This window comes from Microtus pennsylvanicus, chromosome 1 (genome assembly GCF_037038515.1).
Source record: "Microtus pennsylvanicus isolate mMicPen1 chromosome 1, mMicPen1.hap1, whole genome shotgun sequence".
Lineage (NCBI taxonomy): Eukaryota > Metazoa > Chordata > Mammalia > Rodentia > Cricetidae > Microtus > Microtus pennsylvanicus.
The window spans coordinates 57269954-57283918 of NC_134579.1; the positions used below are offsets into that span (position 1 = coordinate 57269954).

The 13965-nt window shown below is 41.5% G+C and overlaps 1 protein-coding gene across 1 annotated transcript in view; it reads left to right on the forward strand.

Moving 5' to 3' along the window:
• The window catches only part of Impg2 (interphotoreceptor matrix proteoglycan 2), a 68644-nt gene that overhangs the window by 37462 nt on the left and 17217 nt on the right, over positions 1-13965 (forward strand). The window contains exons 11-12 of the mRNA XM_075954401.1: positions 7022-7266; positions 8633-8721. Of these exons, the coding sequence (XP_075810516.1) occupies positions 7022-7266; positions 8633-8721 (334 nt within the window). The remainder of the gene's footprint in view (positions 1-7021; positions 7267-8632; positions 8722-13965) is intronic.

Below are 13965 nucleotides of genomic sequence, written 5' to 3' on the forward strand. Positions count from 1 at the left end.
TAAGGGAGGTCACTGCAACCAACCCCAATAAACATCTAGGGTTGACACCTTGGTTTGAAAAGGTCTTTCTGATCTCATTTACATTATTATAACAAGTATTTATGAAATGCTTTGTTATTGGGCAAACACCATGCATAGAGAAATGAATAGTTTTTGTGTTTTGTCTTTTAGGAATGTGTAGGGTGATAATCCTTTTTTCCCTTAAAATGTTATCATCTTAGTACCCTTGTACAATAGTAAAATGAGGATTTATATTTGTATCTTTTGGCTAATGAGGACATTTTGTTTTAGAGAGACAGATTGTCAGGTTGAAAGTTACATGACTAGGAGCTATCAGATATCTTGACCAATCAGAATTTGGGTTTCTACTTTTAGTGATTGTAACCTGCTCTGCACTATGCATTCAAGAGATCTAGCTGTTTAGTTCCTTCTTATGGTGATCAGACTGTGGAAACAGCCCTGAATCTTGAGGTTAGCCCTAGTATCGAACGGATGGGTAGTAGCCATTTGCTGACTGCTAACAGTCCTGTGTAGAACACAGAAAACAATTAAATATGAAGTTACTACACTAGTGTAGAACATTAGCCAAGACAGGATTTCCAAAATCGTGTAGTGTTATTGGGTAGTGTCAGCTAGTTGGCCGAACTGAATTATAAATTTGATATGCTGATGTTCCGAGTCGTGCATGAGCAACCGTGTAGAACAGAAATAGAGAATCTACACTCTGTCCTCCTTTGCCACCAGCCTTTAGATGAGTGTGAAATTTTTGATTTGCTTTTTACTATGTGCAAACTCAGCAGAACCCATTTGAAAGGAACAGATAGTATGCTGATCTGGCAGACACATGTCCTAACTTCAGCTTCAGGCGTTGTAAGCAAGCATACACTTCCTTTCTAGAAGAGAAACATTACTAGAGAGGCATTGTCTGAATCTCCCTGAAATACCCTACTCTTATTAAACTTGAGTGATGATAAGTAAAATGTGCACAGCAAAATAACTGATTGGGGTATCTGGGGTGAGAGAATAAGGGCGAATCTTTCCTCCATATGATTGACGCATCACTGATGGGTGCCAGGGTGATTCACACTGAAATGCACCTCAGGTTACTGGGTGTGGGCCCAGCACAGCTTTCTTCGATCAGAAATGTTCTGTCTACCTCTCTTGTGGACTTCCTTGGCATCTTGAAATTTTAAAAAATTTCCTTCATCCAGAGCAGTCTTTGCACTTTATGGCTTGCCAAAATGCAGCTTTCCTGGGTCACAGTGAAGTTCTTGGCTTTGAGAATACATGGTTTCTTGGTATTCCAAGTATTTCTTTGAGCTCTTGTTCCAAGACAAAAACATGATAATAAATTAGAGTATCTTTCTGGGTCATTTTATCTTTCTTAATGAATTTGTCTTTACTAGAGAAGGTATGTTATAGAAGACATATTCTCTTTAGATGAGCAAGGCGAATACTGGGAAGCACAATGATACTTTGTCAGCAAAGAACAAGGTTGGTAATCTAACGCAGACTTCCCGATTTGCATAGACTTCTCATCCAAGAACATTTCTCATGATCTTCTCTCCTTCATGTTTAAAAGCCATGCAAGGCACATGCTAGCCTGTCAGTATTTGTGCTTGACTTTCCTGGCCCAGTATTTCACATAATGAGGAAGCCATTGGAGTTCTGTTAGGCACAGCCTCATCTTCTTCCTCTTCCTCCCCCTACTCTTTTTCCTCTCCCCTTCCTCCTTTTCTTAATTTTTGCATTGTCCTGTCATAGAGTCATGCTAACACCACAAGAAAGTATAATATGCTGTACGGATACTTTGAGGAGGAGCCCAACTTTGTGAATATACAAATGTGATTTATCCCACCAGGCTCTCAAAGAATGTGGTGTTGAGTTGTGGGTGACCCGGAAACAATGTCTCTAAATGAGTACTGAACACAAATGTACGAAGAAAATAGACATACTCTTCAGGGTAAAAGTTGTTCTTTTTATATTTCGGGACAGAAAATATTTCTAAATATATCTAAATATTAAAGATGAAGTACCCTTTAAGTGGCAAAACTTAAAATGATCTGATCTGTTTATATTAGTGATAGCATCCATCACTTTGCCATTACTTTTGGAAGTATTTATTGAGATACCATGAGCTAGGCATTGTTCTGGATGCTTGGAATGCATTATTCTGATGTTTGGAATAACAACTGTGTCCGTCCAGATGGTGGGAGATAAAGAACATGACCCATGTTGTCAGTGTGAGAAAGAAACTCCCCCAGGAGGTGCCAGTTAAGCTGAAGCATAAAAGGCATAGGAAGGTGAAGGAGGCATGCGCATGTCCGTTCATGAGTATAACGGGATGAATGGACTGGGGGAAATAAATGGGCATGCAAAGATCTGAGGATTGGTGTGTGGCTGGACATCAAAAGACCAGAGGTTTCCAAAGAGAAATGGGGAGTGTGGCATGGTACGTTTGAACGAGAAGGTATCCTCTTATTGTTTTATGCCTTGAAATCATCATATAGTTCCTTTCCTTAAAGAGAAAGATCGAAAATGACTCACAGACTAACCTTTTAGCCTAAAACATTGAAAGGCTTTGATTGCTTGAGGAGTTGAGGAAATGCCCTTCACATGTCATAACGGCTTTCAGTCATGTTCACCCTCTTCCCCTCTTTTGTCCCCCTCATATTCCCACTAGTGCCCTTTCTCTACTTAACGCTATCTAACTAGCTCCCCTGCTACCTTGATGCCTCTTCTATTTGGAATGTGGCTGAGGGTCTGTTTACTGGAGTATCAGTCATCACTTTTTAAGCACTCAAAGTCACCCTTTAGAATAGGATGCTTGTCAGATCTGGGAGGAAATCAATATTGAAAGGATCCAGAATTTCTTTTTCTCAATGTAATCAATTATGTATGTTAACAGGCAGGGTGGGGAGGAAGGTTGGAGAGGTCTGGTTGCTTACAGACATCCTCTATAGACTAGGGTATCATCTGCACTGTGTTCATCAGGACAGGCCCGGACTAGACAGTACTTACAGGCATCCTCTATAGACTAGGGTATCATCTGCACTGTGTTCATCAGGACAGGCCCGGACTAGACAGTACTTACAGGCATCCTCTATAGACTAGGGTATCATCTGCACTGTGTTCATCAGGACAGGCCCGGACTAGACAGTACTTACAGGCATCCTCTATAGACTAGGGTATCATCTGCACTGTGTCTATCAGGACAGGCCGGGACTAGACAGTACTTACAGGCATCCTCTATAGACTAGGGTATCATCTGCACTGTGTCTATCAGGACAGGCCCGGACTAGACAGTACTTACAGGCATCCTCTATAGACTAGGGTATCATCTGCACTGTGTTCATCAGGACAGGCCCGGACTAGACAGTACTTACAGGCATCCTCTATAGACTAGGTATCATCTGCACTGTGTTCATCAGGACAGGCCCGGACTAGACAGTACTTACAGGCCTCCTCTATAGACTAGGGTATCATCTGCACTGTGTTCATCAGGACAGGCCTGAACTAGACAGTACTTACAGGCCTCCTCTATAGACTAGGGTATCATCTGCACTGTGTTCATCAGGACAGGCCGGGACTAGACAGTACTTACAGGCCTCCTCTATAGACTAGGGTATCATCTGCACTGTGTTCGTCAGGACAGGCCCGGACTAGACAGTACTTACAGGCATCCTCTATAGACTAGGGTATCATCTGCACTGTGTTCATCAGGACAGGCCTGAACTAGACAGTACTTACAGGCATCCTCTATAGACTAGGGTATCATCTGCACTGTGTCTATCAGGACAGGCCCGGACTAGACAGTACTTACAGGAAGGAAAGGAAGACTTCTAAAGACCACTGCATGCTCCCTAAACCACAAAAGACAATTCTTTTCAATCGATCTTTTTCAAATGAGGAATGCACCACCAACTGTGTGAGTTTTGCATTGTCTAGCTCATGTATTCCTTCCCCATAGGAAAACCCATGAGAAGTTACAATCAAAAGTCTGTTTCATAAGCTCAAACTCAGAGGAAGTTGGGTGATGCGAATGACCACTATCATCAAACCAGGGCAGTTTGTTATATTTGTTTTTAACCTATGGGGGATACCTTTAAAGAAGCCCCAGTACACTGGTGCCCATGTGAAAGCACAGCTCTCACCTCTAAGGGGATAGGATTGATAATTCTGGAGTCAAATGTGAGTGGCTGTGTCCTAGAAACACAGACTCCATGTTACCCAAGTTCCATGTTCTGATGCGGTAAATATTTCAAGGAGATTTATAGTAACAGGATAAACAGTAACAGACGCTCTTTCAAATACAGTGAGAGAAACATGGACAGATGGGCACAGAAAAACAGGAAATGTCAGCTGTAGGCCTTAGATGGCATCTGATGGCCATCTTAGCCTTTCAGTGGTGGAAACTAGGGGTCTGTTTGCACAATCTGAGGAATTTACCTCCTAGTCACAAAGATGTTAGGTCACACACAGAGGAGGCTAGTACATGTCTATGAATAGGACTAAAGATGACCTAAGATAATTTGCCTCTAGTCTTGCAATATTCCAAACTTTCCCATCATTGAAGTCCTAATCAGTTAATCAGCCTTCCTGAAGGTTCAGTCAAGATGACATTCATTCAAGAAACTTCATTTCATGTCTAGATTTCTGCTTATGTAATAGACACAGGGCAGCTCTCAGTATGAATTGCCAAGATGAATATTGGCACTGGAAACTTAAGAGGAAGGAGAGGCAGTCACAATAACAAAATCTTTTTACAAGCACATGAAAGTTGTAATCGAGTAGGTACCCGTTCAATTATGGATGATATACTCACACACATATGATATACTCATGCATATATCGACATCTGTGCACACAAATATTTAATTTCCTGGGAAGAAGCTGTCTGTTTTTGTGTTTTGAGTTGGTAATCACTTGCTGCCATGGAATGTCTGAAATAGATATATTCCATTACACATCTGGCTTGAGTGCTGTTTTTGTTCTTGGCCCTGGAGGCATCCTGTGTACCAGATGTGCAGGCTGTGCGAAGAGGCAAGCTGGGGGCAGTGTGGTGGTGACGGACACAGAGATGCCCTCATAATGACTCTGTCAGGTGATTGCTTGGAGCGGAAGCGGAAGCCTGGCCTCACCACATCTTCCCTGCAAAATTCCAAGGAGCCTTTTGCCTTCTCTTCTAACTTTATTATTGTTTCCTTAACAATATTCTGAAAATATAAAACCTTGAATAAGCCTTTGTGAAAACTAACTGAGGTAAAGGCATGTTGAGAGCACATAAAAGCTATTAGCGTTTAGTTGTGGAGATGCCTGAGTGGGTGGGTGCCTGACTGTCCAGGAGACACGTTCTCATCGGCTCCCAACTTTATCTTCTCATGTTATTTCTTCAAATGGCTAAGGAAATGCAAAACAACACACCAGCTACTGCTTGTTTGTTCTCCCTCCTTTATCCCACCTCCTTTTCACTTGCTTGTACAAAGGGTCAGTGAACAAGCTTACTTTGGAAATAGTTGTTTGCTAGCACTTCCTGTTGTTCCATTCCATTCATCAATGAAGGAATCATCGAAAGAAAAAGAGATAAAAGAGAAAAATCAAAAAACCCATAAGGATTTCTAAGTTAGAAATAGAATTAGTAAGCGTCAGAGTGTTGTAAACAGGTCAAAGAAAAAAATCATGTCATAACACACTTTTCAGTTTTGCCTTAAATTGATTGAACTCTAAATTCTCTGGCCCGTCACTCAGAAGTAGGTCTCCTGAAAGATTCACATAGCTGTCATTTCAGAAAATATCCTAGCCTGCTCTCTGTCTGCCTGTCTGTGTATCATCTATCATTTTTCTATTTTGGAAAAACAAGTTGCTTTCTTTTCAAAAACATTTAACTTTTTACCTAAAAGTTTGAAATTTTTTTCTCCTCAATAAATATCTGTGGTTTAGTACCTAACTTTTCTAATAGCAATAATAAGAAAATACGAGAAAATTTTTATATTCTTTTGGGGAGGAGTTAGAAGGTACATGTGTATATGAGCATGCGCACATCCATGTGTACATGTGCACACATGCATACCATACAATGTGAACAGAGGTTAGGGTCAACTTGTGGGAGTTGGTTCTCTTCTTCACACTATTGTGGGTCCAGGGATTGAACTCAGGTCATCAGGCTTGTTGGCAAACTCCATCATTGTCTAAGTCATCTGAACAGACCAGTATATCTTTTCTAACAGAAGTATAAATTGTAACGAATCTTGATGCAAGAAATATCTCCCAGAGAAGAGAAGAGATAATACATTCTAGAGCCATATATAAAGTGACTATGCCTGGGAACATAGGTTTCGGTTGCATCAAAATCCATGTGCCAACGTGAGAGTACTTTCATGAACTTTTCATGGTATTAGAGCAAAGAAAGTCCTAAGTCAGCATAGTTTTAAAATACAGTGGTGGAGATATCAGGGAGGTGGGTCATGATAAAGTGGAGAAATCTCTGTTGTAGACCCCTGATATTATCTTAGTTTTGGGGTTGTTGGGAGCTGGGGCTCTGTTTGCACACTCTGAAGGATTTATCTAATAGTAACACAGGCGCTAGGTCACCCACAGAGGAGGGCAGTAAATGGCTATTACTTTGGCTCTGGCCTTGCAACATCCCAGCCTCTCCACACCACTGAAGTTCTGATTAGTTTGGCAGCCTCGACAGTTAAATTTTCTCCCCAGGAACTGTTGCTCACATAGAGGAGGAAGGAGGAAGGGAATTATTGAAAAGAAGGGAGTTGGCTTTGAAAGAAAGGGAAATGGTTCAAAATGTGGGGCATGAAGAGCCTCTGATGCTGTGGTAGGGTTAACTCTGTGGCTTCCTTAGAATTCTTGTCCTGGTATTGGAGCTATGGCCCTCCACTCTCTGGGGAGGGGAAGAGGTGCCACGTTTTGATAGAATCCCCTTCTTGACCTAATGTTGTCTCTAGACCCAAAGCTGCTTTCTTGTGATGTTTTAGCTGGACCTAATCTGTTCCCCTATCATCCATAGTGGGATTGACGTTCTCTATGAGGCTACCTTCAATGGTGAGGCCATCAGCAATACCACCTGGGACCTCATAAGCCTTCACTCCAATAAGGTGGAAAACCACGGCCTTGTCGAGCTGGATGATAAGCCCACTGCTGTTTACACAATTAGCAACTTCAGAGAGTATATTGCTGAGACACTGCACCAAAACTTTCTGATGGGAAATTCCTCTTTGAATCCAGATCCCAAGTCTCTCCAGCTTGTCAATGGTGAGTTGAATATCACTCCTGACAGCCATATGTAATTTCCCTCCTTTTCCGATATCGTCTGGTGAAGATTCACCTCACTAATATATATGGTTCTACTTTCTTAGACTGCACAAGACAGGACCCATGCTGATAAATGGAGCTTCATCCTACAGTCATTTGGGATGGATTAGTCCTGGGCTTCCTGGAATGTGTCTTCCAGGAAGGTCACAGAGGGGGGAAGTGGAGAACAGCGTGGCAGTTAGAAGCAGCTTGAGGGGGGAACAGAGTGTAAGAAAAAGGAAATATGAACCACAGTAGGCTGCAGCGCTACATGGCAACCGCAGTGTGAGCCGTTGAAAAGGCCAGTGGGCCAAGGCTTAAAAATTGGCAAAAAAGAACCATGGAGGAAAGCTAAGGGAAGCTGGCTTAAGGAGCCAAATGCTGAGCCCAGAAAGCTCAACACTAAGTTCGACCTTCGATAACTGTGGCAATCCTGTCATGGGTCATAATGAGCAGATGGAGCTGGGACCATACAGGAGAGGGGGACAGAGTTCTAACTTATTTGCCGATATTGCCTATATTCTGTTTGCTTTGACACGATGCTGTCACGTATGGGCCCTTTAACCTTTAAAACTTCCAGCACAACATATTTAACTGAAGCGAGAAAAGAGGGGAAAAAAATGTAAGTTGCTAAAGTGGAGAACTAGAAACATACTTATAACGATGTCTTAAAATTGTTTATTTATTTATATGGATGTGTGCACATCACAGTGTCTGTGTGGCGGTCCTAGGCCGATATGTGGGGGCCTGTCATTTCCTTATACTATTTGGATCCTGGGGGCTGAACTTGGGTTGTCTGGCTTGGTGGTAGCAGGGACCTTTCACACTAAGCCGTTTGCTGGCCCTAACGATTCATTCTTAAAGGAAGAGGGTAACACTCTAATTTATCAAAGAATGACTTGTGAGTAATGCATCCCCAAGACCCAGGACATATTCTATGACTCTCCAGAATGTTTATGAATAGAAAATTGGAAGTGACATATAAGAAACAGGACCGAGGTATGGAGAGGGATTGTTTGAAACTTAGCTTTTGCCTCATGTGAGTGTGGTCTCATGGAAGCACAGCTATTGTGATTGGCTTACCATTTGCGCTGTGTTACAGATTTCCAAGTTTGGTTTACATTTTGTCTATACACTAATTAAATCAGACTGCAGATCAGGGTCGGAGGGACCGAGTTTCGTGAGCACAGCAGCTTGCTCAGACCGTGTTAATTTGCTGTAGCACCTTTCAAACAGCCTCCATCTACGGTCGAGTGTGTGCCTGTATGCTGCAGATCTCAGATACAGCAGTGGCTCAGAAATGATGCCTTACATTGTCTTTCCTCAGTGAGAGGAGTTTTGCTCCCCCAAACAGAAGACATAGCTTCTTGGAACACCGAAAGTTCAAGTCTTCAGGTGACAGCACCCTCTGCTCTGGTAAGCTACTGTGCCTTAGGCCAGCCCTATCCCCGAAACCTCTCCTCTTCGCAGCCTCTGCCACTTTGGCATCTAGATTTTACCTCACTGCCTCCATTTCATGCATTCTTCTGCCTGTACCTGGATCATCACTCACAGTGGTTCTTCTCTTCTCTGTTTTTGTGGGGTCAGGCATGCCTCTGAACTCGGGCTGCAGGCTTGTGCAGCAAGCTTTTACCCAGAGAGCTGTCTCTCCTGCTCACAGCCTTCCTTTAAGTCGGAGTGCAGCATTTCCTCTGTGCAGAAGCAGAACGGAATGAATCCTCCCTTTTGTTCTTACCATCCCCTTTCCCCACCACATCTCTATTCCCCATTTCACTTATGCAGAGATATTGAGGGGAAAAGAATACTTCCTCATGTGTGTGAAGCTGCGAATTGACACCACCAATGCCAACACAAGGACTCCTTGTGTGGGGATGGTTCAGTGTTAGCACAGGGACACGTAGGTGGGGGTGGGGGCCTCTTCACATCCAACAGCCACAGGTCACGTTCTTTCTTTTTTTTTTGGATTTTTTAATTTTTTTTAAATTTATTTATTTATTAAGGATTTCTGCCTCCTCCCCGCAACCGCCTCCCATTTCCCTCCCCCTCCCCCGATCAAGTCACATGTTCTTACTTTCTTAAAATGTCTTTGTACCAGCTGTTTGAAATCATTAGTTCTTGAAATTAGAACTCAAATGGGAAAAATTTGAGATTAAATTTGAGATTAAACTCAAAAAAAATTGAGATTAAAATTATATCATTACCCCTTTTCTTTCCTCCCTCAAAACCCTCCTGTGTACTACCCTTGCTTTCTTTCAAATTCATGGACTCTTTACCTTTAATTGCTTTTATGTGCATGTGCACATGCTCGCACACACACACACATATACAAACACATACACACAATACACACACACACACACTCCTAAATGCACAAACACAACTTACTCAGTCTATATAATGTTACTTGTTTATATGTATTCTTTCAGGACAACAATAGATATTAGAAAGCAAATTTATTTGATCATTCATATATATAACCATCTATTTTACTGAGCAACTTAATTTTAAGTGTGGAGTCATGAGAAATACACTTTTTTTTTCTCCTACCGTGTAGTTGCTAGGAATTGAACTCAGGACCTTTGTAAGAGCAGCCAGTGCTCTTAATATCTGAGCCATCTCTGCAGCACAGAAATATACTTTTCACTGAGTACCATATTAGAGATGAGATCAGACAAGAACGGGCACATTCAGGGAGGTATGGACGTAAACAAGCGCTGTATTAGAGGAAGAACGGTTTGCGGATATTGACGTCAGATGGCACATTAATTAGTGTTTGCTTACCTCTCCATTCAAATATATTTATTTTGTGCTTTTTATGTGCCAGGTACCAAGGAAACTAAGCGGAATGAGGTGTGGTCCTGCCCATGAGACATTCGCAGACGGGTGGCAGACAGATTTCCAAACAAATAAGATGACACAGTGTTACGGGCGGTCACCAGAGATGACCACTCAGACACAGAGGAGAGCCAATTAAGAGTCTTTATTCCAGCCAGCTGGGGCCACACCAAGTGTTCGGGGACCTAGGTGTGGCTCCGAGTGTCCACAATTCCCGGGTTTTGAAGGCAGAGATCTTGTCCAGGTGTCTCGCTCAGCAGCTGCAGGGGACTTTGCAGAATAAGCAGTTTGAAGGAGAAGCTAAGTTCAGCAGGAGGGAGTTCTGCCCAAACAGGCAGCTAAGATGAGCGGTGAGCTAGAGGAGGTTCTGCACAAACAGGCAGTTTTAGCAAAGGCTAAGATAAGTTAGCTAGGACATCCTACGATTGATTCTTAGAATGGCATTGGGTAGTTTTCCATGGGATTCTACATCAAGAAGATCAGAGTCTAGTTAAACCTGGACACAGCTTCAGCAACAGCACAAGATGGAGAAACCTCTGCCCTATCTGTCCCCATCTCAATAGCTCCTTACCTGCAGTCCATCCAGAATGTAGACGCAAGGCTACCTACAGCGCCGCTTCTAATCCCATCATCCCGGGACCTCTCTAACCACAGGCGAGCTGTGATGGTAGTTTACAAGCACGAATTAAAGATTTGGGGGATGACCATAGAGGCCAGTCTATAAAGGGCCTGCCACTCAAACATGACAAACTTGGTTCACATTCCCAGCATCCACATAAAAGTGGGTGTGGCTGTGCTCATCTGCCACACTAGTGCTAGAACAGGGGTGCAACAGGGTCCCCAGAGCTCGTTAATCTAGACTGTTGAACTCTAGATTCAATGAGAAACCCTGTCTTACAAGCTCAGATAGAGAGTGAAAGAAGAATATATGTAGCATCAGCTTCCAGACTTCACATCTAACATACTCCCAGCCCCAAACACACACACACACATACACACACACACACACACATACACACACACACACATACACACACACACACACACAACATACATATACACACACACACACACACACACACACACACACAGTGAAAAGACAAGATTTTCTCTATCAGCCAGAGGTTGCCAGTTGGTACCATTTAGCTGGATTCAGAATGGGACATATATTTTGAAACTAATTTTAAAAAGTTAGTGTCTAAACATTAGTTTTTTTTTTACATAAGAATGTAGATTTTTATCTTCTTTTGAGAACTAGGACTAACTCATCCCATGAAGTCCCCGTTTCCCTCTGTCCCAAAGTTGTTAGAGTGTTGCTGTGGCTGTCAAGGATGGCAGGCACTGACTAACTGGGCTTATCATTCAGTTACGCTATGATGCTCCATTGTCCCTGCGGCCAAACTCTTTATGAGAGTGACAGCTGCAGGAAATTAAGTAACCATTTAAGAATGCTAGAGTATGTAAAAAAATTGTTAATACATAATATCATGTATGTGTGTGGAGTAAATGTGAGTTTTTGTCAACATGTGACATGATCAAATAAGGGTAACTGGCCATCTATGACCAAATATTTATCATCATTATATATGTTGGAGATAATTGACCTTAGCTATTTGAAATGGGCCACAGGTTATTGGTTAACTATAGTCGTTCTGCTATACTATAGAGTACTAGATCTTTTCCCCTCTAACTGTGATTTTATACCATGAACCTCGATCTTTAGATCCCTGCTTCTCCTACATTTCCCAGCCTCTGGTGCCACTATTTTATTCACCACATCTATAAAACCCAGTTGATTTGTTAGCTTCTAGGATTTATGGGAACATGAAAGAGTTCGACATTGTAATGTTGATGAGTGGCAATAAGACATAACCATTACTGACTTCAAATATAAAGTTATTGCTTGCTTCCTATCTGTAATGTTTTACTTTGTTAGAGAAGTGACATTTGTTAGCAAGATTAACATTTTAGACTTCTTGAGAGGTGGGAAGATTAAATTTGGAAGCTCCTGGCATCCCAGTTATGAAAATCACTTGTTTTTCACTATTTCTTCAGAACTAGGAAGTTTTTCACATGGAAATTAGAACCAGTGAAACTGACCAGTGGAACATTAAATGCTGAATTAAAAAGAATTTGTGAGTTGAATTTGTTACTAGAAGCATCTATTGATACAATAAAGAAGTCACCCATCTAAGTTCGAGTGGGAGAAACAGCAGTACTGGGAAACCCAGAGCCATGGCTTTAAATTCTGATGGTTCCTCTTTTTTTCTTCTTTTCTTCTTTTTTTTTTGTGATTGTTTTGGCCATTTAACTCCTATGAACATCTCTTTACCTGTAACACACAAGGCATGATTGAATTACCTGATTCTAGAGTCTTCCTAGGTTTAAAATTGATACATTTATATGTTGACATACATGTGCATATTCCGCTCTCCTCCCATTCCTGAAGAATGGGTTGGTAAACTCCCTGAGCCTTTCACAAGTTAATATAGTTCCTTGACTTCCTTTTTCTTTCATATTCAGGATTGCAATTCATTATTCTATTGTTTATTAATTAAACTTTTACTGTCTCCTTCAAATCCATTCAGAATAACTTAGAGATTTTAAGGCAAAATCCAGGGAAGCTTTGTGTGTCTATGTGGTGCTGAGTTACACAGGTTACCTTGCAAACAGGTCAGCAATTGCAAGTCACTTACACTGCACAGTTATACAAGACTAACTGTGCTACCCATGGTCCCAGACTCCCAAAATGCTACTGTTGACTATGTGAGTGCTGAACGCTGTCTGTCTGATGAGATCCATCCGCTCTATGACCAGTCTTCCTCTCTTCAGGCTCACACCTGTTGGAGAGCCCCTAGGAGGGTGTTTTTCTCCCTGTCTTGGAATCTTTCACTTCCTCCCTACCTTGTTTGCTGTTGCACCTCATCATTTGAGGATGGCCTTCCGCTTCCTCCTTCACACACATGCATTTTCACTTGTACCGTACATTTTACTTCAGCTAACTCAGCTTATTAGAATATTGGACTCCGGAGATGGGAGAGATGGTTTAGCAGTTAAGAGCACTTGCTACCTTCCCCAGGGACCTGGGTTCAAGTCCCAGCATCCACATGGCTGCTTACAACCATCTCTAACTCCAGTTCTTGGGTATCCAGTGCCTTCTCCTGGCCTCTATGGGACCAGGCATCCATGTGGTGCAAAATATTCATTCACGTAAACTAAAAACAAAGAAATCTTAAAAAAGAGGAATATTATATGCCAGGCTAATGTCTAACATAGATTAAAATACACAAATTACCACTGCATTATGACTCTTTGACCTATTAACAATTTCATCAATTAATTTCTTTTATATAGAGTAGCTTTCATAAGATTAAATAATTAGCACATTTAAGGGTTGTATTTCTGTCTACTTTCTATTTCTAAAGCCAAATGTTAATATAAAGTTTGGAGAAAGAGAAAAGTGCATTTGTGGCATGCAGCAACTTCTTAAGTATGTCTTTTTATTTGAGACAACACCCCACATTGTGATATGGTGACATTTTTCAGAAAAAATAAAGGCCTCTAATTAAACATCTTTCAAAATGATGAATAAAACTGTTAATTATTTCTTCCTGTTGTGGGTAGTATGTTGAGGTCTGTGCCAAGATATATATATATATATATATATATATATATATATATATATATATATATTGCTAACTTCTATGTATTTAAAGTAATTTATGCCAAAAAGATAGAAGGAAACGAAACACCCAAAGCCGGAGAAACAGAGTTCTCTCTCAAGTGTTCACTTTGTTTTGAGTCTTCTAACTATGGTGTTTCACC